Source organism: Xiphophorus hellerii, chromosome 13 (genome assembly GCF_003331165.1).
Source record: "Xiphophorus hellerii strain 12219 chromosome 13, Xiphophorus_hellerii-4.1, whole genome shotgun sequence".
NCBI lineage: Eukaryota > Metazoa > Chordata > Actinopteri > Cyprinodontiformes > Poeciliidae > Xiphophorus > Xiphophorus hellerii.
In genome coordinates, this window is record NC_045684.1 from 17536288 (window position 1) to 17563090 (window position 26803).

A 26803-nucleotide genomic window follows, 5' to 3' on the forward strand; every position below is an offset into this window, starting at 1 on the left:
ACTACATTTCCCACAACTCCGGAGGGTTAGAGTAAAGCCAGCTACGGGTGCCCACGTGTTTTGGACAACCAGGCACGTTGGAGAGGCACACACGGAGACTGGGGCGCACAGGAGACAGAGAGCAGGAATTGCAGAGGCAGAGGCGCACGGGCGCACGGTCGATTTTCGCGCTCCCGCATACCGGGGGAGTCCCGCGTCTGTCCCCGAAACCGGAGCGCAGGCTTTTAACGGGGCTTTGTCAGTACCTTTACTCGGAACAAGATTACAACAGAACCTCTTTGCTCCTTATTTCTTCATTTTCTCCCCTTTTTGTCTTGTTTGCTTTCCCATATTTAGCGGGTGCAGACGCTGATATTGAGCCAGAGGAGGAGCGGCTTTTAAAAGGTTTAAGTGGGAGGACGGTGGTGGTCCAGCCGGGGCGCAGCGGAGGAACTCTAGATTAAGCGGGGACACGCCGCTCGGTGACGGCTGCTGACGGCTCCGGTGAACCGGGCGAGAAGAGGGACTGAGCTCTGCGCCAGCCAGGCAGCCCGCCTTGACATCCCGCAAAACAAGCTTTACACCAGGGGGTGAGTGTTTTATGCAGATACACGAGAAAACGCTTACTGTCCACTCATCCAGCTGTGCCGCGCACATCTGGCAGCGCTTCACGTTGAGTTTTTTTTTTCTTTTCTTTTATTTAACCACGTCGGTGCCGTTACCTGCCGCCGCTCTGCATGCCTACAGCTGATCTGGGCTCAACTGTAGGCATGCATGCATGTGGCGATAATGATGTTCAAATACACACAGCGAATGTGCGCGCAGTGAACCCTACATAACCCCACCTTTTTTTTGTTGTTGTTGTTTTTTTTTTGTCCCTTTGTATTTATAATAATCTCACCTATTAGCCTCATTATGGCAGCATGTACACACTGCAAGCAGCAACAAAGACAGATTTTGTGTCATAAATTGCGTGACTGGCTCCATGGATTTCCACCTGAGTTTGACCGGACTTTTCAGACACACATGACTGCCACGCACCGGATGTTTAAACCCAGATGTTTGCGTTACATATAAAGGCTGAGAGGCGGGGGGATGGAGGGGTAGTTCGGGGACAGCCAGTCTCTTTGCCACCCCACTTAGTTGGACAGGACGTAGCAGCAGCAGCAGCAGCAGCAGCGGCAGCTCATCCTGCAGTGGTGATCCAGCCAGTGAGTTTGGAGAGTCATGATTTTGAGCTCTTACCTGTGGTTTTTAGCAAAAGGGAGGAGAAAGAGTGCAGGAAAACTAAGAAGTCATCGCCAGTGTCACCAACAGTGACAGTTGGTTATTTAAGGGCCCCTCAGAGACATGCACAGGCTGCCCTGGTGCAGGTGCTGTTAGTATGCAGAGTGATGCTCAGAGTGTCTCTCTCTCTCTCTCTCTCTCTCTCTTTCTCTCTCTCACACACACGCACACACACCCCGTCTCACGATCTGAGTCACTGGGTAAAGACTTAGTTCTCTTATATTAGCAGTTAATGAATAATTTCCCCACAGTGAATGTTGGTATGAAAGGGAAATGGCTTTACCTTGGCATTCAGCTGCTGTCTGTCAGACTTGTCTTGAGTGTGTTACCTTCTATGTGTGCGTGCGTGTGGGGGTGTGTGTGCATGTGTGTGTGTGTGACAAACAGAGTGAATGTGAACAGCTTAGACCTATTGTGCTTCCTACCTGTGCAGCGGGGCTAGTTGTCATAGCAACGGCCTTGTAGCTCCGTTGATGTTCCTCCTGTCCTCATCGGCAGGGTCAGCGCACCTAACACACCACATCTCGTCTCAAATCTACCTCTGTGTGTGTGTGTGTGTGCAGGGAAGTAGCCTTTGTTTGCACTTTGCTGCAGTTCGTAGGTGTGTAGGTTGACAGCACAGGGAAATCAGTGTGTGTGTGTGTGTGGAGCTATGCGTGTGTGCGCGCGTCTAACGGTGTCACAAAGATACACCCTGCCGATATGACAGCCGACAGCTCAACCAATCACCTGTCTTCTTTTCCTCTGCCTATCAGCGTGTGAGGTTGCCATAGTCAGGAGCCCTCTTTATACAGATATTTGGAGATGGAGAAGGCAGAAGGGACACATGTATGCATGTATCCTGAATGGACAGTCATGTGGAAACACTCACTGATTGGTACGGCATGAATGGCGATTCCCCTGAATTCCTGCAGTGAATTTAGAGAAAGTTTGGAACTACGTCAAGGTTCGTGCAACCTGTTGAATGGTCGCATTACGTTTTATTAATGCATCACCTCTGGATGGGGAGACTGTGCATCTCGGCCTCACTGGTAATGCGTCAATAAGCATCACCGACCCTTGTGGCTGGTGCCTATCTCCAGCAGTCATCAGCTTCCAAGAAATTCATCGGATCCAATTGTTTTAAGTAAATTTTCAAAAACACCATTTCCTTTTTTTATCTTTCTGAATTTGGCTTTTGGTTTGCATTGAAGTGCTTTGAGCTTTTTGGGTGTTTGTGTGTGTGTGTGGGTCAGAAGGCAGGGGGGTTGCGTATTTTTTTTGCAAACATCAAACTAAGTCCTCAAAGTCCCACAAAGAAACACTGATCTTAATAGAACATAGTCATTTTGAAAGCACCTTATTCAGGACATCAGTTGCATGATGTGTGATTCTTATGACTAAACTGCACAGAGTAGCTTTAAAAAAAATCATAGTGGTGAATTTGTTGATTTTTATCGATGATCTCATGGAACCAACAGTTAACTATGTCAGTACATAGTTAACATTACTGTCAGTTCTGGGTGTTTTCAAACATCATTAATTGAAATTCATCTTACCAGTAATAAATCAAATTCTTATCATTATTAGAAACTTTTTACGATAACAATAAATGATACAATAAAAGCCAATCCCTAGTTTTTGAGTACACTTCCGCATTGTGTACTGAAATATATCTTTTTTTGTTGAGCTACTCTTTATAAAGTCGGCTTTTTAACATCTCAGAGACGTGGTTTGTCAGGTCGTTCCTGCGGTTTTTAGTCATCTTAATCAGAGATCACAGAAAGTGTCTATGTGACCAGAGTGTTCTTTGTCCCCCACCCTCATCTGTTGCTACTTTGCAAGACTTTGTGTCGGGCCATTGCTGAAATAAGTGTGTTCTCATTCTTTTAATTGCTTCCAAGAATTTATCTGCTTGGATTTTTTTTGCTAGTCACAAACCACACTTAGATGTGAGTGTGTGTGCATGGGTTTTTTTTGTCTCCTGTGTGTGACTGTGTTACCCTTGCAACCTGTCCAGAATGTGGCCCCGCCTCTCGCCTAATGACCGCTGGATAGGCACCAGCCCCCATGACTCCTCATGGACTAACAGGTCTAGAGAATGGATGGGAAAAACAAGCGTACACTTATTGCACGAGAACTAACTACAAACCCCCTCTTACTAAGGAAACGTTCTGTGAAATCTACTGTTATCAACACTGTAGATCTGGCTACTTAGCACTTATCTTAACAAATAAACTAGCCAAATTTAACATACTAACTTGTCTATGCAGAGCAGAACGATCAAAAGGGCTTATGCAACATGTACTTGAAGATTACTGCAAAATGTTGCAGCTTCTGTATTTGAGTTTAAGTCAAAGTATTCAAATAAGATAACTGAATAATTGTACTACGTAATAATCAATATTTTAACAGCAGTAGGAATAATTGTTGCATTTATGCAATTTTTGTCTGCCATTCCGACGTCTTTCTCTAAAAGTGGTTATAATATATGGATGTGGTATTATACAGTCTGACTCTCATCCTGGTCCTTTGCTGTTTTGGAGTAACAGTATAACAAGCCGATATTAGCCACTGAATTAATCAGCTTCTGTAGCGTCTCTAATCAGATGCTTAGCAGACATGCAGCTCATAGATTCCCAGCTGTAGTCTTAAAACAGCGCTGCCCTAATGAGACTGATGGATGGCGCTCCTTTAGCTTTCACACCAGTGACCATCAGCAGGTGAGGGAAGGGGACTGATGTTAAACCGTAGGGACAGTGTGGCAGAAACGTTTATTGTTTTGGAAACTGTAACTTTTTAAATGCCATTAACCGTTTTATGCTCAATATAATCTGGTGAACAAGAGCGCCACCTTTTCAAGCAACAAACCAATAACACCAAGATGTTGAGACCTATTCCATGTTGAATGGCAGGAAGCAGAAGTCTTAAAAAGTTTGTCATTCTCATGGATCCCTCCTTAATTTACACACCGATGAGTTTAGGATTTTACTGTTGGCTGTGAGTGTCCCGAATGATCTGGCCACAACTCTTCTGCAAGATCCTCAGCGGTGATTTCACCCCGGGGAGGTCGGACACCCAAACCAGACCAGGCAACACCTGCGTCAAGCTGTAGAGGAGGTGTGGCTTATGGTTTTGAACCTGTAACTTTTTAGAGTTGGCATACGTCTGATTTTTCACACGGCATTCCATGTTTCAGGAAAACAAAATTTCCCTTTTAACAGAATTTTGATTTGTGCTTTTCTTCCACTTATGAATAGAGCTGTCAGCAGACGACTCTACGAATACAGAGGCGATTACACTCACCAACGTATTTTCTGTAAAAAAAAAAATCCAAACTCTTCTGTTAATGTTTTGTAACAGGATATATTTGGAATATTTGACAGCTTTCCGTATTCCCACTACTGGCTAAAACAATAAGTCATTAATTTGCCCTTGAGGATTCAGAGACCTGTCTTTCTTGCTCCCGTTAATCTAAACGTCACCTGGAGTGAAATGGCTTTCGCCGAAGGCAGGTAAACGTGGTTCATCTCCCACTCACACACACACGCACACACTCATCTACACACCCCAGTGCACCCACACACACACACACACACATTCACAGCAACCATTTAGTGTTAGTGTAAGCAGTGTTTGTATGCTCCATTCTGTCACCTCCCACACGATACATTCATAAAACGGCTCCTCGGCGCCAAAGGCAGTGACTCAAAAAGAAGACGTCTCCCCCTCTCTTCTCCCTCGCCTCCTTCACTCTTTTAACCTCTCTGCCCCCGTCTATCCGTCCTCTTTGTCAGCCCCTTCCCATCCTACTTCCTTTCTTTTTCTTACCTACGTTCCTTGTTCTCCTCGTCTCCTTCACCTCCTCTACCACCCCCCCTCCCAGGCGAAGCTGGTTGCAGCCGGTTTGAGTCTGACAGCAGAGAGGAAGCTGCGACCTCTCACCTCTGGAGGGATGGAGGGAGGCAGCGGGAGAGGGATGATAGAGGGCAGCCGGGATGGATGGATGGAAGTGGATGGAGGGCGGCAAGGCTGCAAGAGGCGAGGGAGAGGTCAGAGAACAGGAGGGATTTACCAAGGAAAGAGAGGAGGAGAGAGAGCGAGAGAGCTGGTATGGAGGGAAAGGAGGGAGGGAACAGAGAGAGGTCAGGGAGGAGAAGGGGTGATAAATGACGAGCGAGTGGAGGGACAAGTTGAAAGAGGAGACGGAGCGCGAGAGGACGAGGAAGACTGGAGAAAGACGGAGTGTGAAACGGCTGTGTACCTCCCTAACAAGCTGGACAGAATCAGCTCAATTATTAAAGAGGAGCGAGAGATGGGGAAAACATGCACGCACGCACGCTTCCCGGCGTCTGGCGTTCAACACTCACACACACACACACACACACACACCTATTTGTAGACCATTAGAATTTACAGTCTGTCTGATTTTGCGGAGTGTTTTTGGGTTCTGCTCTGCGCGTATTCATGAGTCTGGGTATGTGTTTTTAAAAAACAATGAGTCAGAGGATCAGCAGAGACCTCACACACACACACACACACACACACACACATTAAAATCCAACTTGATGTCCACCATCAGTATTGTCCCATCAATATGAGTCGATAATCAGCGCACTAAGGGGTCTGTCTATAAATCCCCACCTCGAATACAGTTCTCACCCTCTCCCTCCTCTTCCTCTCTTGTTTCAAGTTCTCCTTCTCTTTTCCCCCCTTCTCCGAGGAAGTGTATGCCCCCGAGGGACTGTAGGGATCCGCTACCTTCCAGGAGAGATAGAGATTGCATGCGTGTGCGTGAGAGTGAGAACACACACTTCCTGAGATGGAAAGCGAGTGAAAGCAGGAGGCTGTGGAAGAAGAGGGGGTGGGAGGTGTGGGATGGGGGTGAGGAAAGAGGAAGAGATAAGAGGGAAAGACAGAGAGTAGTCGGGGAGAGGGGGGTGGGAGGGATGGATGAATGCACTGCACAACGTGTGAGTGTTTCTGCGTGAGAGAGAGAGAGAGAAAGAAAGAAAAGGAGATGGTAAAGAGATACAGAGGCACACAGAGGGACAGTAGAAGTCATAATTTCTCAGAGTGTAGCACAGATGTGTGGGGGGGTTTTTTTGTGTCTGAATGCGTTACGTTGCCTCACTCGGGCTTGGGGCCAAGAGCCCTGAGAGGTACAGCAGGGGTGGACGGCGAGAGCGCGTGCCTTCTCCTGAGGTGTGTCTGCTGGGGTTGCGGCTGACGAGCTGTCAGTACCTACACTTGGAATGTTCACAAGGCGGCCATTGTTGTTCAAACAGCCAGCAGCCTTCTCCTTGGCAACGGGCGCTGCTGCAGCGTTTCCCACAGCAACTGTGGAGCAGGAGTATGGAGGAAGGAGGAGGAGTTGGGGAAGTCAGGGCCGCAGCATGGGGGCCCCTGTCCAACACGCTGGCCTCAAGGTCTGAGCATTTGTAGGGGTCCAAGCATCTGGCTTGTGTGTCCTTTGTGTGTGTGAGGTTGATGTGTGTTTATGTGTTTATGTGGGGTTGAAATTGTGAATTAGGAATATATGTGAACACATTTTGGACTTTACATCATAGTACATTTTATGATGCATGAAGCACAACTTTCATCTGCTCTTTCTGTACAATGAAAAAGTCAGAGGATCAAGCCAACTTGATTTCCAAGCAACGTTTGTGTATAAATAAAAGAAGATTAAGATCTGCTTCTGATTCACGCTTACTTCAAGGGACGGAGTAATATCAGGAAAATCAATAAGAAGAACAAAACGTTTCATTAGCTGCAACCAGTAATGGTATCAGTTAAAGTTGCATCTTCAACACTCGTCACTGGATTTGCACAAAAACAATGCAACTTTTAACTCAAATAAAGCAACATTTATTCTAATTTGTTCTGATCAGAAGTCATGGATTCAATTAGTCTTTGTCAGAAGTAGCAAAATAAAATTTAATGTATTAGCTTAAACAGTGCAATAGTTTACAATGCTTGTTTATTTTAACAGAGCAAAAATATATATTTACCCTCTGAATTTAGTAGTGTCTTACTATTATGTAAAGCATAATTTACAATGCTTGTTTGTTTTAACAGAGCAAAAATATATATTTACCCTCTGAATTTAGTAGTGTCTTACACTAAATGTTTAAAAGCTAATATTAGAAGGTTAATGCCAGCCTGTAATGAACTGCTTTACGCCAGAGTTGACTTTCTAACTTTTAAAAAAAAAGCATTACCTTAGCTGAGTCTTTCTTGTAATGAGGGATGGACAGTTTGCAGAAACAGGTGAGGGTGGGGGGAGTGTGTTAACACAGAGCGACCGTGCCCCATAAAGCTGCAATTTCCACCGTAGCGACTTTGTTTTTATGTTTATTGACTTTTCAGTCTTTTTTTTTTTTTTTAAATTACCAACAAATTTAGTGCTTTTTGTCTTTTCCTGTTTTTGTGTAATGAAATTTCTTTCTTACTCTTCTGAACATGTGGTGGGTGCTGTCGTTGGTCTCAAAGCATGTGATAAAATCACTGCATTGAAATGATTCTCTGCATTTTTTTTTTGCATCTTTTTAGACCATTCAGGTTGTTAACGTAGGTTGTTGGAAAAGTTGTAAGATAACTGCTGTACTGTAGCTTAATGGAGTTTCCTTAGCAAAACTGTTTTCTAGAAAACTGATATATAAACTATAGTATATGTTCTAAACATATTTAGGGAACCTGTTTGTATTGTAGCTTTCACAAGATTGTTCATTTCTTCTGCAGCTCCAATTACAATTACATGCAAGTGACTAATAATGCAAATTAGTGATGATGTCATTGAAAGACTTTAAATTAATTTTCTTACTAAGGAGTTGGCAACGGTGCATAGAGTCAGCGAAAATCCAGCCACTCTGAAATTTTCTCTAGCATTATCAAAATAAATATGAACTTTGTATTTGGTATGAGGGAAAATTTAAGCTGCTCTAAAATCATTACTTTTTAAAACCTTGGTGTTCCTTGATACCAAATCTTAACAGCTCTTGTTTTCATCCTTTTAACATAAATTAAAAAGCACAATTTTAACGTAACCCTCTTCTGATTTGAACCCTGATTTATATTGAATGAATTTATGTTAATCTGCTCAAATGCTGTTGATGGTTCTGATTTTAATGACTGTTGTGATAGCCTTTTTACTCACTACCAGTCATTAGCATGTATAGTGGCTGAAGGACATAACAGATTACCCTAATATCAGATTTACACCACAAACGGCAAAAATTATAATTTTTTCATGAGCTGGAATTCTAACTAGCTTTTTGCTATTGCACTGTATTAGATGAGGGCAGAAAGAAAAAAAACCCCACATCTGACACTGAATTATTTGCTGTTGTTCCCAGTTAAACACAAGCTAATGTTAAGCTAGCTGCTAGCATTGCAGAGCAGCTAGCTTTAGCAGGAAGTTGTAGTTTTAAACTTCTACGGCCATTTCAGCAAAGGATTATTGTAATGAAAGTTTTCTGTACTTTTTAACATTGAAGAGGAAGAGTTCATTATTTGTCGTTCATGTCTAAGATAGCTGCGTTCTGCTGAAAATACATGCGCAGGAGGTTCTCCTGACGAACTGTAAAACTTACAAACCAATTTGTGTACATTTTGTTTTAATCCAACTGTTAATTTAATTAAGGAAAACTGGGTGACAGATTTCTCCCTCACTATTAGGACGTATCAAATTCTGGTTTTAATCAACATTTGTCCCAAATGTGTCCGGCTACCTGAAGGATAGGTGTTAGTTGTTTCATTTGACAAAGGAAATATGTCATCTTTAAGCAATGACATTTCAAGCAGTCTAAAAGTTTGTACACTTAACATTAAAACATTTTATTGCAGTTGTTTCATGCCTTTGACTGGAAAGAACCTCGAGTAGTTTTATCTATTCAATTTCTGCTAGTTAGTTGAACATCTTGACTCCGAGAAAGTCTAGTTTAAGCTTCCTACACTTTCTTAGAGATATTGAGAGCTTATTTCCTTTCCAGCTTTACCTTAAAATTAACAATGTTATATAATTAGGCTTGGATGAAATAAATGTATAACCTGGAGGATACACAGACTTATTTTCATAAGGGGACGGCCAGTAAAAACATCTCGGAGGTATCAGGAAACCCCCATTCATCACTTATGTCTTTATTTAACTGGAGTTCTTGGACTCGGTTTCGGCTAGGTAGATGTTTTCTTTTTCTTACATCTGTATTGTTTTTACTTTCTCGCATCCACATATGCATGCCTCTGTTCCCCACTGGTGTTGTTGTTGGTCACATGACCTGATTCAAAGGATGGCCATAAGCAGTGCCAGAAAACTGCCTGCAGGAGAGTGAGGAAGAGCAGGGGAGAGTGTCAGGCTAAGTTGGAGATCAAGAAGGAGTGTTTGGGGAGAGGGGGTTGTGGGAAAGAAAGTGGGGGCGGGAGGAGAGGGGATGCTTGAGCATGAGGGAGACAAGCAGAGGGGGTCTGAGAAAGGAAGGGGGTACTATGGTCCTTGTCTTAAAATAACCTCGGCATGCATGTTCCTGTGAAACAAATCGGAGCGAAGCAGTCACATGTGTTTTTTTTTTTTGGTGGTCGTTGCGGTGAAGAGGGTCCTGATTTCCCGTGCTTTCCGCTTCTTCTCCAGTCCCCTGCGTGCATCTCTGGCTGAGCTGCCACTGTATCTGGTCCTTGTGAAGTCTGTTTAGATGTGCGTCTGAACGTCTGTCTGCTTTTTTTTGTGTGTGTGTTTGTCTGCACATATGGTTTATGTGTTGGTCTCTGTTGAGTTGTGCGCCTGGTGTGCGTGTTTGTTGTGCGTGCTCGTGCCTGCTCTTGGCAGGAGATGCAGCACGCACACACTGGTGATGGAGATCATTAGGAATTTCCTGCAGCTGGGGAGGTGGTGGTGGATTTCTTCGTCGAGGGTGGCTGGGATGTGAGAAGGAGAAGAAAGGTCACGGTGAAGGAGAGTGTGGGTGGAAGGGGTGGATTGGGGGGGTTCTTGTTTTAGTGTGTTGGTGGGATTCTGATGTGCATGTGTGCGTTGTGTGTGCATGCTGAGCTGCAGCCCCTCAAAACTAAATGTGCAAAATAATGGTAGGTTCACTCCTGCTCCAACAGTCCCTGCTAGCTTTTCCAACTTTAATCAGGACCTAAATTTCTCAAACAACTTTGTCCTGTAAATCCACAACCTTTGCAGGGATTGGTGCCACACATGTCATCATGTTGTTTTTCTTTTCAATAACAACAACAAACAAATATTTAAACTACGGTACTTATGGTAAAGATTCTCTATCAGTGTAAACAGTACTAGTTTTCAAGAGTTACAATTCTTTTTCACATGGTTTAATCATTCCTTTTATTGAGACGCCAGAGGTATTTGAGATGTCTTGCAGATTGCCTATTCTATTCTATTCTATTCTATTCTATTCTATTCTATTCTATTCTATGAGGTTGCGTTCTGATTGGAAGTAATATTGTCATAATATTGTCCTATTGGAGTTGCCCGGTCTATGTTTCCTATTGCTTTTTTTCATGTGCAGTCTATGAGGATGTGTGCATCCTCGTGTTAACCATTGTATGAGAATTCAGATGCAGATCGCTGATGACACTGAAGCTGGTATGTTGTTGTGACTGTTCACTCAATTAAAAGATTATTTAACTTTTTCACCACTAATGAATTTAATTTGACTAGATTTATCATAAATGAGAATGTTGACTATTTAAAAACCAGTCAGCGTTTTGTGTGTGTGTGTGTGTAGGGGGTGGGGGGTGTTAGGGCGCATGACCCATTTAGTTCTCTACGCGGCTGTTGCGGGTTCAGGTCCTGGCCTATTCACCAGGACCTGCTGCATGTCTTGTCCTATTTCTCACCACTCACTTTCTGTCAATTCACTATCAAATAAAGGGCACTAGTACCAAAAATACTCTAAAAAATCTGGTCTTAATTAGTGTATGACGATTCTGGATCCCTCTTTGTGATTTGAAAAACTTTATATACCAGCAAGGCAGAACATTATGTCCGGAAGTGAGATGCGTAGCACTCATTTGTTCGCCGTCACACTTACTAGTAACACTCAATGTCCGCAAGTGGACATTGAGTCTAGGGATGTACCAATATGAAGATTTGGGTTGATATTTATATCCCATATTAATATTGCTGTTATTGATGTTAATTGATATTTACAGATATTATATACATATATACACATATATCGCACTACCTCAGAAAAAAACACACTTCTGACTTCACCACTGCTTCTCTGCTCCAGTTAGTGCCGATACATTGTGCATCCCTAATTGAGTCCTCAGACCTCAATGCATTAGAGTAAGAAAAAAATTGCAAGTGTAAAGATTTGAGCAGGTTTGAGAAGGGTCATATCCTATTGGCTGGATGTCTGGGACTGATCATCTCCACATCTGCAGCCCGTCTGAAGTTTCTGGCCTGCAGTGGTCAGCACCTTTCAAAAGTGATCCAAGGAAGGAACAATGGTGAACCTGTGGCAGGGTTATGGGGAACCAAGGCTAAAACACGTGTGAAGTGAAGGTTAGCAACGTGATTGCTTTCATCAGACTGGATACTGCAGCACAAATTGCTAAAGACATTACTGGTGGCTGTGACAGAAAGGTGTAGGGATGCACTGTTCATCGGGACTGCAGGCCTGTCAGGATCTAGATGCTGGCCATTATGTTAGTGCAGAAGGTAGATATCTATTGGTATATACAGTATCTATTAATAAAGTTGTTGATGATTTTAGTGATTAATCAATATGTTTTATCTCATAGTGTTTCTGATAAGTTATGTATTTGGAAGTCTTCAGAATGGAGAGGAGAGAAATCGCCCGCGTTCATGTAGGAACCGCCGCTGCATAGAGCTAAACTTTATTTTTCAAGTATTTGATTAAACACTGACGTGGCTTGTTCATCATGCAACACATCACTAAGTTCTCCTCCTCTGTCTTCCTCTGCAGACCTCTCTCACAGACAAACTCAAATAGCCGCCAACTTGTTCCGTTTCTTCCTCGTCCGCTTGCTGATGTTTGCCGTTGTTGTTGCGAGAGGCTGAGGCTGTCTGGGCTGCAGGTTGAGGTTGCATCAGGGTTGAGGTGATGTGGAGGGAGCAGGGCCGCGATGCTGGCTGGGTTTCCACCCCGTGTCACTCGGTCTCTGTGGACCCCCTTGACCCACTTCCCCCTCCCTACCCTATCCCCACCTCTTTCCCTCTCTCCCCTGGCCCTCACGCACACTTTCTCCATCTCGTTCTTTGCTTTCTCTCCTTCATCCCTTTCCTTATCTGTCTAAACCTCTTGTTGGAGCCCCCCCTCTCTCTCACTCTCTCCCTCTCTCCCTCCCCCCTACCCCTCCTCCTCACCACCTCTCTTTTTCCTCTCTCTTCTGTGCCCCCCCCACAACCCCCCCCCCTACACCCCCCCATGCTGTTTCGGTGCTGCTGCCTGTCTCTTAGCAACAACTGCACACCCGTTAGAGCTCAGTGAGTGCTTTTACAAACACACCCAGGAAAACACACTCTCACATGTGCACACTCCTGTCCACACACACCATCAGTGGCACGTAGGGGTGCACAAGCTCACACACACACGCACTGGGTCTAGTTCCTCATTGAGGGTTTCTGCTGGCAGGCCTGTGAGTCTGCAAGCCTTTGTGGCAGTGAGATAGATGAGGAGAGAATAGATATGCTGTACAACTACCATCTACAGAGTCATTGCGCCTCCCAGACTGCGTAACAGGGCAATTGCCCAAACTCGAAACTGGCAGCCTCTTGTCTCTGCACAAACACACTAACGCACAGGCATTCTGTGGCTTGTTGTGTTGTTGTCGCTGGCTTCCCCGCATTTGCACAATAACACCAAAAACTTTTTTGAAGAAAGTGGAGGAAAAAAGAAAAACTGTACCAGATCAAAAGTGTTCAAACACTTCTCATACAAGAGCTCGTCTTTGTGCGGCAGATTCAACAGATCATGATGTGGGAGCAGCGCATACCATCGTCTGTTTTCACCGAGACAATACTACACCGCTGTGTGTTCCAAAGCCCCAGAGCCATCCACGGGAAAATGCACCAAAACACATTCGCTACGTATGATTATATTGGAATGGCGGCTGAAGGATGCCAGGAGTGCTTTGCCTAAACAATGAATCATAGCAGGATTGATTGGCTCGCATCTAAACCCTGTCAAAATGCCCCCTGTAGAGCATAGAAGAGGGGCATTTGCATGTGTGTCTTTGTTTTTGCGTGCGGGGAGCACATGCGTGTGTGCGTGTTGTGACTGTCTTTATGTGTAAATCGATGTGTGGGAGGACGAAGCTGCAGGGGCATATTTGCATGTGTGTGTTGGTATGTGTCGGGGAGTGACAGCGTGTATGTGTGAGCACATGTGATGCGGCGCTTAATTAAAGCATGTGCTCCTCTCCTTCCCTCACAAACTGGTCAGATGAAGCCACGATTAATGAGCGCCGTTAATTAGACCGGAGAGAAAGTGAGAACGGCAGAGAAAGTCAGGGAGGTGGCAGCGGGAAGGGAAGGGAAGAGAGTGGGTGATGGGGTTAAAGAAGTACGAGCAGTGTGTGCATGTGTGTGTGTGTTCATCTCCATGTTTGTCTGTCCCAGTTGTGTCATTCCTCAGAGCAGCAGAGGTTGTTTCGCTTCATGCGTGCAGCCCAGCACTCAGCTCCGGCAAAACTCCCCCTCTCCTCTTCCTCGACTGCCTCATCCTCTTCCTCCTGCTCCTCCACAACTTTTTTCCCTCTTAATTTCCCCGTCTGCCTGTCCAGTCACGATTCTTTCCCTCCTGTTTCAGTCACATCTTTCACTTTCCTGTCTCTTCTGCAGCCCTGTCGCCTTTTCATACATTCCCACCCTTTCATTCTCTCACTTTCTTTGCCTCCTGCTCAATGTCCTCTCTCCCTCCCTCCCTCCATAATCAGAGCCATATGTTGGAAGGGAAAGGCAGAGAGATCTGACAATGGACATAATTGTGTTGAATGTGGAGTGTGTGCGCTACAGAGTTAAGAGCCAGCAGCGTGCATGCATATCTGTTCACAAATGTTGCAAGCCTTCCTGTGTTTGTGCCTGACGAGCATGCGTGGCAGCCAGCACATGTGGTCCAAGTCTCGTTCTTCTGTTTCTTCCAACCTGGGTCTGCACTTTTCCTCCTCTCTGAGGTTCTGCTATCCCTCCATCACTCCTGTCTTTGTGTCACCTTCATCTCTACATCCTCTCAATACCTCGACTTTCACCACCTCTCTGCTTCCCCCTGGTGGCAGATGTTGTTTACACATTTTCGTTCTTGTTGCATCCCAACAGGAATCTGCAGAGTTTTTGGCAAAAAACATGACACTAGCTGTACATGTACATGTGTTCTCCCTTTGTTAGCTACAGTACATTGTTTCAATTGTTCAGTGAGATTTGTATGTGCAAAATGTTCCCAGCTGCTTACATAATACAGCGGCGTGACGCTATGATCAGCATAACATGCACCCAGTACTTAAATTTGTTCCCAAAATCTGCTACAAGATCAGAAATTTTAGGCACAAGTCAACTTAAACAATTTATACTGCAAGTCATCCTCTAACATAATTGTGTCTGATGCGAGACGGTGCAGCCCTCTCTCAAATACTGATTCCAGTCTGGCCCAATTCACACTGTGACATCATGTACTAATCACTTATTCTCTTTCTCTTTGTGCTCCTCCCTTCTCCACGTGCCTTCCCCTCCACCTTCTCCAACTACTCTGTCCCTTTTCTCCTTCTGTCTGTCTCCGTCTGCTTTTTCTTTCACTCTAGCAACCATGGGCAGAAGACAGAGCCAGGGAGAAGAGAGAGAAAAGTCTGTGAGCTCTCCACTGCAGTATTGATGACCCAATGATCCCCTGCAGAACAGAGCCAGTCAGGCAGACCGAGTCAGGCTCGCCTCAGAATCAAAAATCAGCGCCACGGCCGTTTGGTCGGAGCAACCGACTGAGTGGGGTATGAATGGTAAATGTAATCTAATTTTACAATGCTGGTGTGTGGGTGGCACAGTTAATAAAAGAGGGTGCATTACAGAGTAGGATTTTGGCACGTTGCCAAATTCGTTGACTGTCTGGTCTGTAAAAGTTTAGCAGCAGTAAGAAGAAAGAAAGTCTTTCCCAATTTCTGAAATTCAACTCAAGGGTGTTGACATATTTTAACCGTCCTGGTTTTTATTTTTATTTCCATCTTTAGGTGTAAAAATCTTCTGCCCCTACAAGCTGTTGAAAGTTTCATACAGAGACAGCTGAAACCATCTCTTCACATCCTGCGTCACAACCTGCAGAACTATCCACTGGATGAGTGGCTCATCGGATCCTCAGCATTCAGGCCAAACTGGCGCTCCGGCAGGTCGTGGGGAGACTCGGCCAGAGAAGAAGAGTTTTGTGGTTAGACTGGAGAAACTGGAAAGACCTGAGTCCTGGTCAGGGGAGCTCACACTCCATGGCGCGTTCCAAGATCCATTTCATGATGTACTGGCACTTGTAACCTCTGACATTGCCCCCACCTCCCCATCCACCCTGGCAACTGGTGCTCACCTGCAGGAAGGGCTGGGGCACGGCACCTACCTGCAGAGGCACTCTGACACCTGCATGACAGCCGAGGCGGACACGTTTTCAGAGACGCTCAGAAACATGCAAGCACATGTAGACCCAGAAGTGCATGCAGAAGCTTTCTCAAACCCGCACATGGACAACTGTGGAATCATGGAAATCAGCAATCACAGTGATTCTATAGACTCAGAACTCTCTAAAACTCTCACAGTAGAGGCCATGAACACAACTTCACCTCAGACTTTGCCTTTGGCGATTGGCAATCATCCTGCAACTACCAATCCGCTGGAGGCCCCAGCAGCCCGGACTGCGGAGTTCGACACGCCCTCAAACTACGCTCCACTCCCCTCTGGCCCTAACCCAATAACGGTGCCTTCTTCTCTACCCGTAGAGACAGAGAAGAAGTATGCCCTCCGCAGCTCTGGGCGTCCTCGCTTCCCCTTGCATCTGCGTAAATCCTCTCGGCTGCATCGAAGCATTGAGGATGGAGGGAAAGGCAGGGACAGGGGAAGAGAAGAGGAGGAAACATTAGAGGAGAAGATCTGGATGGTTAAAGAGGACGAAATCACTGCAGATGCTAAAGAACAGCGTTCTTCTGTGGAGGCTGTTCTACCTGCAGCTACTTGCCATACAGATAGGCCTCTTACTCCGAGTGAACCTAAGCCTGCTCCCAAACCTCTACTTAAGCCTGGGCCCAGACTTGGGCACAGACCTGGACCTAAATCCAGATGTAAGCCTCCGCTGAAATATGTGCACAAAGCAGCTCCTAAGAGTATTTTAAAGCAACGTCTGGCAGCACAGGCCCTCCGCCAGAGTGCTGCCTCTCATCTCACATTTGAATCTTCTTCACCTGCTCCTTTGTTAACTATGAAGGAAGAACGTGGTGCAGGCATGGGGGTCTGTCCTCCAAGTAACAGCAAAAAGGGCCGTTATGTTGGTGTAAGTGTATTAATATTAACAAATAAAGTGCCTTGCAAAAGTGCTCCCAACAAAATGAACCTTTTCACAGCTTGATTTTTTGCTGCAACCACAAACAATGGTGTATTTCAAATTGATACATTGAGACATGTTTTTCCTTTTTACAAAGAGCTCAAAATTTGGTATTCGGCCCTTTTAGACAATTCTTTGTAGAATCACATAGTGTCACATCTTCTGCAGCTCCCAGCAGGTTTTCTTCCAGGCTACCCCTTATTTAGCTTCACCTGTCTTCAAGTCTGACTAACCTTCTTGCCTCGGTTGAAAAAAAGCATCCCCAGAGTATGGGGTTGCCTCCACCATGTTTCACTGTGGTTCTGGTGTGTTCAGGGTGTTGTGCAATGTGAGTATGTTTGCTACATACAGGGTTTTGAGTGTAGGCCAAAAAAATTAGTATCACTCTTTAAGAAAAGGACCTACTGCCTTTTATTTGCTGTGTCCCCTAAGACTTATAGTAAACTATAAACAAGGCATCTTATGCCTTCCTCTCAGCAATAGTTTTCTTCTTGCCTCTTTTCCATTTAGGCCAGATTTGTAAAATGTACAACTCAACATTTCTTATACCTCAGGTGTGGATCCCTTCAGCTCCTCTGGACTTACCATGAAACTTTTGGCTTCATCTCTGATGAATGCTTTTTTGTCAGCTCTGTCAGTTTAGGTTGACAGCCATGTCTTGGTAGATTTGCAGCTGTTTTACATGCTTTTGTTTTTTGAATGATTGAAATAACCTATGTAAGTTATTCAAAGCTGTGGATGTTCTAAAGCGTCTCCGTAACTGCGAGTTTGTCTGTTTACATAATGTCAACGTAACATATTTGTAGTTTAAGCAAGATTTAATGTGAGAAAAGTTCAAAAAGTCTGAATACTTTTGCAAAGCGCTGCCTACATATCACTGTACTATAATTTCTTCTTCATTCAATCTTAAACTACATATAAATTAATGCTTTGTTTTCTATTTCTCCATTACTCAACAGGTAAGGAAGATTGTTGTAAAGGTGCCTCGCATTCCTGTTAGCCTAAGTCGCCGACAGAAGAGCTACAAAATTTCCAGTTTGGAAACTGTTACGGGGACTGAGAAGACTAATGACGGCAGTCCGGAGGGGTCTGAGGCGACACGAGAGCCAACTGCACTCCTCCGCATGAAGAACAATGGGAAAAGTGTGATGGTGATGTTTCCTCCTGGAGAGCTCCCTGTGATTCTCAAACGCAGGCGGGGGCGACCTCCTAAACAGCCTTTACCAGGAATACAGGTCGAAGTACCCAGTGCTGGGACTACTGGGATTACTGGAGACCAGCCCAAGAAGCCCAGGAGGCGACGTCGGACTAAACTCCCCTGTCCGTTTCCCTCCTACGTTAATGACACAAATGATGTGAAAGCTGAATATGGGGATGTTCTCTCCAAATTGGCATTTTTAAACCGGCAGCCCCCTGCCACTGGTCGCTGCTCCCCTCCTCGTTGCTGGACACCAAGTGAGCCAGAAAGCTTTCACACACCCCTGGAAAACCCTGGAATATCCACCCTGCTCCACAGGCTCACCGGGTCTAGGCGACCCAGAGGTGGCAGAGGAGGGGGGCTCGGCAGAGGTGGAGGAGCAGGAGGGGGCATCATGGGCAGTGAGTGCAATAAAAGCACTTTCAGTGACTTCTTTGAATCTATTGGGAAAAAGCGAAAACTGAACCTCCTGTCTCAGCATGGATTACCGAGGAAAAGACGGAAGGGTGTGGGAGGAGGAGTGGGTAGGGGAGGGGGCATGGTGGGAACAGAGCCTGGGGGTGAGAAAATTGTCAAAAGGAGACGAATGAGAAAAAATGGTGCATTTAAAGGGGGAGTGGTGTCCATGGGGCAGGACTGGCCCAATGGGACAGGTGTATGGGACGAGGAGGGGGCTATGGATAAGGAAAGAGCTTTGGGTGGGTATCAAATCTGTGGATCTCCAAGGGGGGGCTTCTCCAGCTGTAATGTTGGACGAGGAGGGGCCTACAGTGGTCCAGCTGGAAGCAAAGGGGGTGGGCCAGCAGGAGAGGACTCACAAGGACTATTTGCCGGGTATTTTCGATCCCTCCTCGATTCTGATGACTCCTCAGACCTCCTGGACATCTCCTCCCAGTCGGACCCCCGGAAATCTTCATCTTCTGCCTATGATCCATCCAGCTCTGCGGCCTCTCACAGCTGGTCTCCTCCATTCCCCAAGTGGAGCACTAAAGGAACAAATGCAGGGGTGGAAGGTTCAGCACAGGCACACTGCTCCTCTGCAAGACCCCCTTATAGTTATGGAAGCTTAGCCCAAGTATCTCCCACCACCTCTACGTATCCTAAATCCACACCGCCATCTCTTTCGCACTCTCCCAGCTCCCCCCACCCAGCCTCTTATGGTCACTACCCTTCTGGTTACTCCTGCTCTCTACCCGTAGGGCTACAGAGGTCCTCTGACTGCAGCTTTGGGTATGGTGGCAAAGGGACACCTGCCAATCAGATAGGTTATTTGAACTACCAGGGAGCAACCAAGAGAGGCTACAGTGGCTATCCAGGAGTAAGCCATTCCCCCATGGGTAGAGGGGAGTCAGCAGGACCCACATCACCTGGAGGAGGGTACATGTCTGTGGCCAAAGGGAGCCCTTTCAGCTCCTCTGCCACAGAGGGCTACAAACAGTACAACTCCAACCAGTGGAGCTGCAGGTAACGTGATTGAACTTTTAGATGACAAGGTTCCAGTGTGCTCTAGAAAGTATTCACCTATTAATCCTTAAAAGGGGTGTTTAATTCCTTTAAAACTTTGAATCATATATATAACTGTTTCTGACTGGTGGAACTGTAACATCAACTTGTGAAATCTAAAATATAGTCGAATGTCAAGTGTATAATTTGCTTGTATGATCTCTTTCCTCAGGCAAGCTTTTGGTGGTTGGTCAGCAGACAACTTTGGGTCTCAGTATCATGGCTATAGTGAATATGGCTCCAATGAGTCCAAAGACATCTTGGATATCTCAAACTACACCCCCCAGAAGGCTAAGCGACAACCGTTTCCTGAGAGCCTGTCAGAATCCTCCTCGGACTCTTCACACGTTGGCTCAACAGCGCCTGTTATCGGACCCAGCTCCACTGGAGGCAGCTATAGGCAGAACGAGGCTGCCTCTGTGAGTGCAGGCCAATCGAGTCTGTCCAGTCTGGAGAAACTAATGATGGACTGGCATGAGAGTGCTTCAGGACCGTCATACAACTGGAGCCAGGATGTCCTTTTCCAAGGTGGGGGGATGAGCAAACCCGGGCGTGGTCGCAGAAAACGGACTGAACTGCATTTAGAAAAGGAAGGAGGTTCTGCCTTACATTCGGATTCACCGTCTAGTCCTTCCCCAACAGCCGCTCCGGGACCTAAGCGGGGAGGGGCTGGAGGACGGGGAAGAGGCTCCAGAGGAGGTAGAGGAGGACTATCTTCATGTCAGAGAGAGCGTCCAACTGGGTCCAAAGGCAGAGGCAAGATGGCCTCTGTGTCAGGAGCAGGACTGATGGTGTCAGCTGGAGGTCCAGAGGGTTCTGGGTTGTTCCAGGAGGGGCTGGATTATTACAGCGGAGACAGTAGCAGTCTTTCTCCACTGGCCACACCTAATCCTGCTCCACCTTCCAGCTACCTCCAGGACACCTGTGAGTACCCCTCCCCTTACTCAGCCCATCCCTCCACTCCGTCCTCTGAAGAGCGATATCCAGCCTTATACCCTGGTGAATCCTCCTCTTCCCTCTCACCCAGTGTGTCGTCTCCCCCTTACCCCCCGAAGCCCACCCCTCCTCCGACCCAGCCCTACCACCTTCTCCCATCCAGGACCTTTTCCCCCTCTTGCTCCCCCTCGCCACGTTTGACCCCCCACTGCGGCACAGCGCTCAGCCCATCGCACCGACCGCCTCCGAAAGACCCCCAATTCTCCCAGTATGACTCCCCCAGCTACTGCAGCTCTCCTTACTGGTACGGACAGACATCACACAGCGGCAGCCCCAGTCCGCACTCAAACACAACCGTGCACGCCCACAGCAATCCACACGCAAGTCCTCATGGAAATGCACATGCTAACGCCCTCACTAACCCAACTGTAAACACGCACACACACATGAGTGACACACAACACCAGAGCCACACAAACCTGAGCTCACACACCAGCACTCATCCAGCCTCACACCTCCAAAGCAGTCAGCCCCACCTTAACGCTCACCTGCCCGCCCTCGCACACCCCAACCCCAGCCCTGGCCTGCTCTCCCACTCAACACCTGGGCTTTATGAGGAGTGCAGCCCTTCCTCTGCCATGGCCCCCCACAAGCGGGATTTGGTCCCTCACAGCATGAGCACAGGCCTTCGCCAGGGTCCCCTCCCTCATTCCCCTTACTCCAAGCCTCCTCTAGACACCTCACCCCATCAGGAGGACACCAGTGGCTACACCCTGCCCCAGCAATCCTACCAGGGCGTGGGACACCGCTATACCCCCCAGACCGCTCAGGGTGGAGGGGTGTTGTGCCAGCTCCTGGACCCAGCCAGTGATGACAGCTTCAGTGTCACCAGCCTGTAACAGCAGGTGAGTTTATTGAACATTCATATCAGATTTCTGAATCTGATATGATTTATTCATTCATTCTTTTTTAGACAAGCATCTTATTATCCAAGAACACAAACTACTAAAGTGTGTTTATTTGAGTACCTGAAAAACCATGAGAAAATAAAATGGAATTTAAAAAAATAACAGTTATCCTATAGTAATCACATGCAGCACTGGTAACTGTAATTTTACTCACTCAAGGATAAAAAGATCAGATAATCTTTTCTGCTGAACTGTAGATAACATCTACAGCTGATAACCCAGGTGTCTGAGAGAGCAAGCAGTATCAGACAAAGGAACAAATATGATGTGGTCCAGTCAAAATCTAGACCTTAGTCCCATTGAGAATCTGCAACAAGGCTTTAAAATCTCTATTTTTACAGATTCTATCCATCCAATCTGACTGAGCTTAACTGATTTTGTAAAGAATGAATTAACATTTAATTCTCTTGATGTGGTTAACTAAGCAAAAGATGTTCCCACAAACCAGGAATTCAGCTGATATTTAAAAACAAATACACTCAGAAGTTTAAATACCACTAAATGTGTGCTTTTGTGTGCTGTTGTACTGTGCTATGAAGAAGTGTTTGGCTACACTAAAGTTAGAAGCTACGGCAATGGAGGAGCTAGTTTGTAGATGCAAGCTATAAGCACAGACAGAACATTTAGCTGTGGAAGTAATATAGGAACCACATGAGCCGATGTGAGTTGAAACCAAGACACTAATGACATTAGTCGCTGCCTGGAAAATGACTGTCAGAACAAGAACTACAGCTCAAGAGGCAATATCTCAATAATTAATTTTAAGGTGATCAATAACAAAGTTAAATTTCTGCAAACAAAAGTTTTGACTTTATAAACAGTTGACGTCTATGCCCAAAGAATATCCATCTGTTGAAGAGAACATTTTTCTAGAAGAATTCTACCTTTTTTTTTTACAAAACTGACCAGAAAGAGAAAAATACATTTAAAGCAACATACATCCTCGTTCCCGGGAAAGTAAATTTGTTCCAGTGTCTGGCCCTTTAATGGCTTTAACCAAGTCAATATGTCCACTTGGAAACAAAACGCTGGTAACGCCAGCCTTAGAAGAATACAGTGTGACTTGTGAGCAGAAGAAGGACCAGATGTGGAGCTACGGTCAGAAAATTCCTTATAAATCAACTAAAGTGACAGCGATGCCTCTTCCAGCTTCTGTGGGTGCTGCTTCCAAAAATGTTTTTTTCATCTTCCAATAAAATATCAGGTCTCATGTACGTATAAAGTGGGGGATTTATGGTACTTGTTACCTTTTTTTTTCTTTTTTTCTTCAATTTATACATTATTGTTTCAAAGTTTGGAAATATTGATCATGGTCAATAATGTCACTAATTTAAGGCTTTTAATCATTTATTCAGTCATTGCTTATCCAGAGTGGAACGAAGTACAACATGCAAATACAATATCAAGTGAAAACGTCTTATAGATTATCTGAAATGTCAAAATTAAACATACAACCTCTAATATATACTTGCGCCTCCCACCAAGATTTGGCTAAACATTCAACAGCAAGTTGAACTTTGACCAGATGCATATTTCATTTATCTGGCTTTTAAGCACAGTTCACAAATTTTCAATAGGGTTGAAGTTGTTCTCTTGTAAGTCCCTTCAAAAGGCTAATGTCAGTCTTAATCCACTCCGAAACAGTTCTCATATGTATTTGGGATTGCTGTCCTGTTCAGGCAATTAATTGTGTTCAAGTGTAAACTAAATGAATAAACCTGTAAACCCATGATGGAAGAAAATTGGTTATAAAACACAGGAACAACAATGTAGCAAGGCCTGCAACAAATTAGTGACTCACTCAAGCTGGAATGAAATTTGCAGCCGTCCACAGGTAAAAGACAAATGTCTTCTGGAGAAACGTTTCATGTTCAGACAAGACAAAGGTTGAGCTATTTTCCCACAATGACAAGAAGTAAGTGTAAAGGAATATGTAAAAACCTAAGAAAACTGAAGCAGCTGTCTGGCATGGTCGTGTCAGCATCATGCTGTGGGTATGTTTCAATGCAGAGGTGCATTATGACTTTGTTCTTATTACAGTGCAGTGATCCATATATCGAAGCATATTTTTGAATTAATAAGTCAAAAATGTATCAATTAAAAAACTGGATCCATGTCATGAAACAGACAATGTAAAATATTCATTCAGAATTATGCCTGGATTTATTGAAATCTCCCAGTTGCTAAGGAACATTTATCCAACTGTATTGGTTGCTCTTTATTGTGCCAGGTGTAGCGTTTTCCGACATGATGTGATTGCTTATGGATAAGTTATCATTCCATTTTGCTTGTTTTATCGCTGAAAAAAAAATGAGGTTAGACACTTGTGATGTCCCTCTTCTATAGTCTATGCTGGCTGAAAATACAAGTCTGGAATGCATAGAGATCCACTGTCAGCTCCGATTCAGCCAAATGCGGCAAAGGTGGACGGATATTGATTGCACTTACAACTCAATAACAACCCAAAATTTAATGTGAAGTAGAAGACTCTGCAGTGGCCGAGTCAATTAGCTTATCGCTGCCCAGCTGAGCAGCGCTTAAGTTAAAAACAAAACAAATGTCAGAAAACAGCTAAAAATGGCTTTGGGATAGCTTTTGCAAAGCTTCATCAAGGTAGATCTGCTAATTCTGGACTTCAGAGAGTTCTGTTTGGAAAGAGATTTTTCTCTTTACTGCTACCATATTGGGATTTGAAGTTGGAGACCAGCTGAAAATAGGGCATATTTCAAAATATTTTACAAATAGAAAAGTGTGCAGTTCCTCTGAGCTTGTAGAATCACCTATTACTTCAGTTACAGCAGCAGCAATCTTTTTTTGGTATGGCTTCCCTAGCATGTTTTCCCTTTTTTTTTTTTTTTACGAAACATCTCAACTTCAGTCAGCCTGAACTTAGAGCTTCTACGAACATCAGATTGAACCAGTCGTTAAAACATGAACACGCTTTGCTCTAATGACTGCATTTTTGCTCTGGCTGCATGCGCTTAGCTTCGTCCACAGAGCTCCTGTTAAAGAAATGTGTCCCCGAAGCATGATTCTGCCGCCACCATGCTTCTGTGTGGCTGGAGAGCGCTCAGGGTGATGTGCAGTGATTTCCACCACACATGGCCTTTCATATCAAGCCTAAAAAGTTTAATTTAGGTTTCATGTGAGCTTGCTTTGTAACCCATATGGCTCATGTAAGCACCTATTAAGTCTCCACATTTGTTCCTCTTGCCACGCCTCTAATTAGCCCAGGTTTGTGGCTTTTAGTTGTCCTGTCTCTCATCTACGTTGTTAATATTTGCAGCTCATCTGGAATTACCACAGGCCTCTTGACTGCTTCTCTGTTTAATGCCCTTCTCACCTTCTCCTTCTTCACAATTTTCTCCCTGAGCTGTCAGGTTTTCATCATGCTGTTTGTTCTCTTCTGCTGCATTTATACCTAAATTCAATTCAATTAAATTCAGATGGACTATATTTACCAATGCACTTTTATTTAATTTAATTTAAGAGGCATCAAATCGATGCCCCTTATATATGCATATAAATTTCTGCAGCGTTATTCAAAAATTTCTTTGTGAAAGCAATTCATTTTCTTTCTACCATATTTATTTATTAGGTAGTGTTAGTGAAATATAGCTTCTGGTTGAAAAGTGTCAAAATAGAAAGATGTTCAATACTTTTGAAAGGTACTTTGTGCTAATCATAATCCTAAATATATTTAAAATTTGCTAACAATATGGCAAGTCTACAAATATCTTTTTCAAAATGATTTTATAAAAGTTCTACAATGTGATTTCCAATTTCAAAATGTTTATATCTTTACATTTTTTTTCTCCCTCTTTCTGTGTTTCTTCTCAGGTTCGAGTCAAGCTTTTACAGATTTGCAAACATATTTTTTAAAGGGAACTTCTTTGTGAGAGACTGAACTGAAGGGTGAGAATTTAGCTGCCAGCCTTGGACAGTAAAGCTTTAATTCTCCAGCACTGACAATCAAGATCAACCCATGAAACTCAAGCATGCACGTATACGAAAACACGCGCACACTCACGGCACTCTCAGACAGACACAGGCAAATAAGGAAAAAGAAAAACATACACACAGACAGAAACGCATGTGCAGATTAGATCACTACCTAACCATGATCATACGTGAGCACTCTGTCCTGGGAACGGCCAAGAGGAATCTGACAGACAAAGTCCAGACGGCGGTGGACAGAGAGGAAACTATATCCCCATCCCTTTGGGTCCTTCTGTGACACATGCAGTATCTCGCAGAGTCCTTTTCCATTTCTGTTCTGCAGTATAGACAAATTAGGATCACTCTGCTTTCTCTCTTTCTCTCTCTCCGTTTCGCTCTTTCTGTTCCTGTCTCCAAAACTTCTCCATTTACCGCTAAAGCCAGCTGCAATGTTCTGCACTCAAACCACTCAACTGTCTTGTGCCGCAACCTGAGCCGCATCTGAGCCCAAAAATCGACTTTTTTTTTTTTTTTTTTTTAAATACCATGAGCCTAGCCAAACGTCCCGCTCTGTGCACTTCTTCTTGATGTTTGTGTCCCATAAGAGAAAAAGCAGACTAAATCAGTTTCTGCTCTTCAAATACCAGCATCTGTACATACGACTTCAGCTCCAAGACCGCGGGGAGGATGGTGGCAGAATGGGGGTGGGGGAGCCATTATCAACTTTCCTCTCTTCTGCGTCTTACCGTGATTTCTCTGCTCCGATAGGGAGGGGAGAAGAGGAGTAGGAGGAGGACTGCAGCTTGGAGACTCAACATCCTGTGTTTTGCTGTTTTAACTACAAGGGAAAGAGACACTGAAATTACACAATGGCCCCAAAGAGACTTGTTTTTTTTTGTGTGTGTGTGTGTGTGTGGACTCCAGACAGAGGATGGATTTGCGTGACTGCAGTGATGCATGTATTTGTGAGTTTGTTTGCTTTTTTTTCCTGAATGTGTGTATGTGGGCGTGTGTGTGTGTGTGTGTGTGCCTGTGGGGTCTAAAGGACTGAGGCTCCAGAGATGACAAAATCTTGGTGGGGCCTCATTTCTTTCTTTCTTTCACTCTCTCCCTTCTTTTTTTCGTGGTCTTGTGTTGTTTGGTGGTTTTTGTGCTGCAAAAAAAAAAAAATTGTATATCTGTCTGTTACATATCATGTATGTATCTGAGGTGCAAAATATTTAAATACACATTACGTTCTTGCCATTGGTAAACTTGTCTGTCTCGTGCAGTTTCTTCAGCAGATAAGAGGAGGTGTTTTGCGTGTGATTTGAGAGCCTTTGTAAGCGCCGGGCTTTGCCTGCAACTGTGAGGGAAGGAGTTCAAACAAGGACACGATTCGACGGGAAGTAAAAAAAAAAAAAAAAGAGGGGAGGAGAGGAATGAGTGATGAGGAGAGTAATGCGGGATGTGCTGGTAGCTGG

At 44.8% G+C, this 26803-nt stretch overlaps 1 protein-coding gene across 2 annotated transcripts; it reads left to right on the forward strand.

Annotated features, from left to right (window-relative positions):
- The first annotated feature begins 77 nt into the window (after positions 1–77).
- On the forward strand, positions 78–26593 carry ahdc1 (AT hook, DNA binding motif, containing 1). 2 transcript variants are annotated; one of them, XM_032581380.1, is made up of 7 exons: positions 78–237; positions 337–569; positions 15028–15219; positions 15448–16745; positions 17756–19458; positions 19670–21338; positions 25242–26593. In XM_032581380.1, exons 4-6 carry the CDS (start codon positions 15552–15554, stop codon positions 21330–21332), a joined length of 4560 nt encoding a protein of 1519 aa, XP_032437271.1. In that variant the 5' UTR covers positions 78–237; positions 337–569; positions 15028–15219; positions 15448–15551; the 3' UTR covers positions 21333–21338; positions 25242–26593. The 2 variants fall into 2 exon arrangements, with proteins under 2 accessions (XP_032437271.1, XP_032437272.1); XM_032581381.1 differs by having other exon boundaries at positions 15028–15210.
- Positions 26594–26803: the final 210 nt, after the last annotated feature.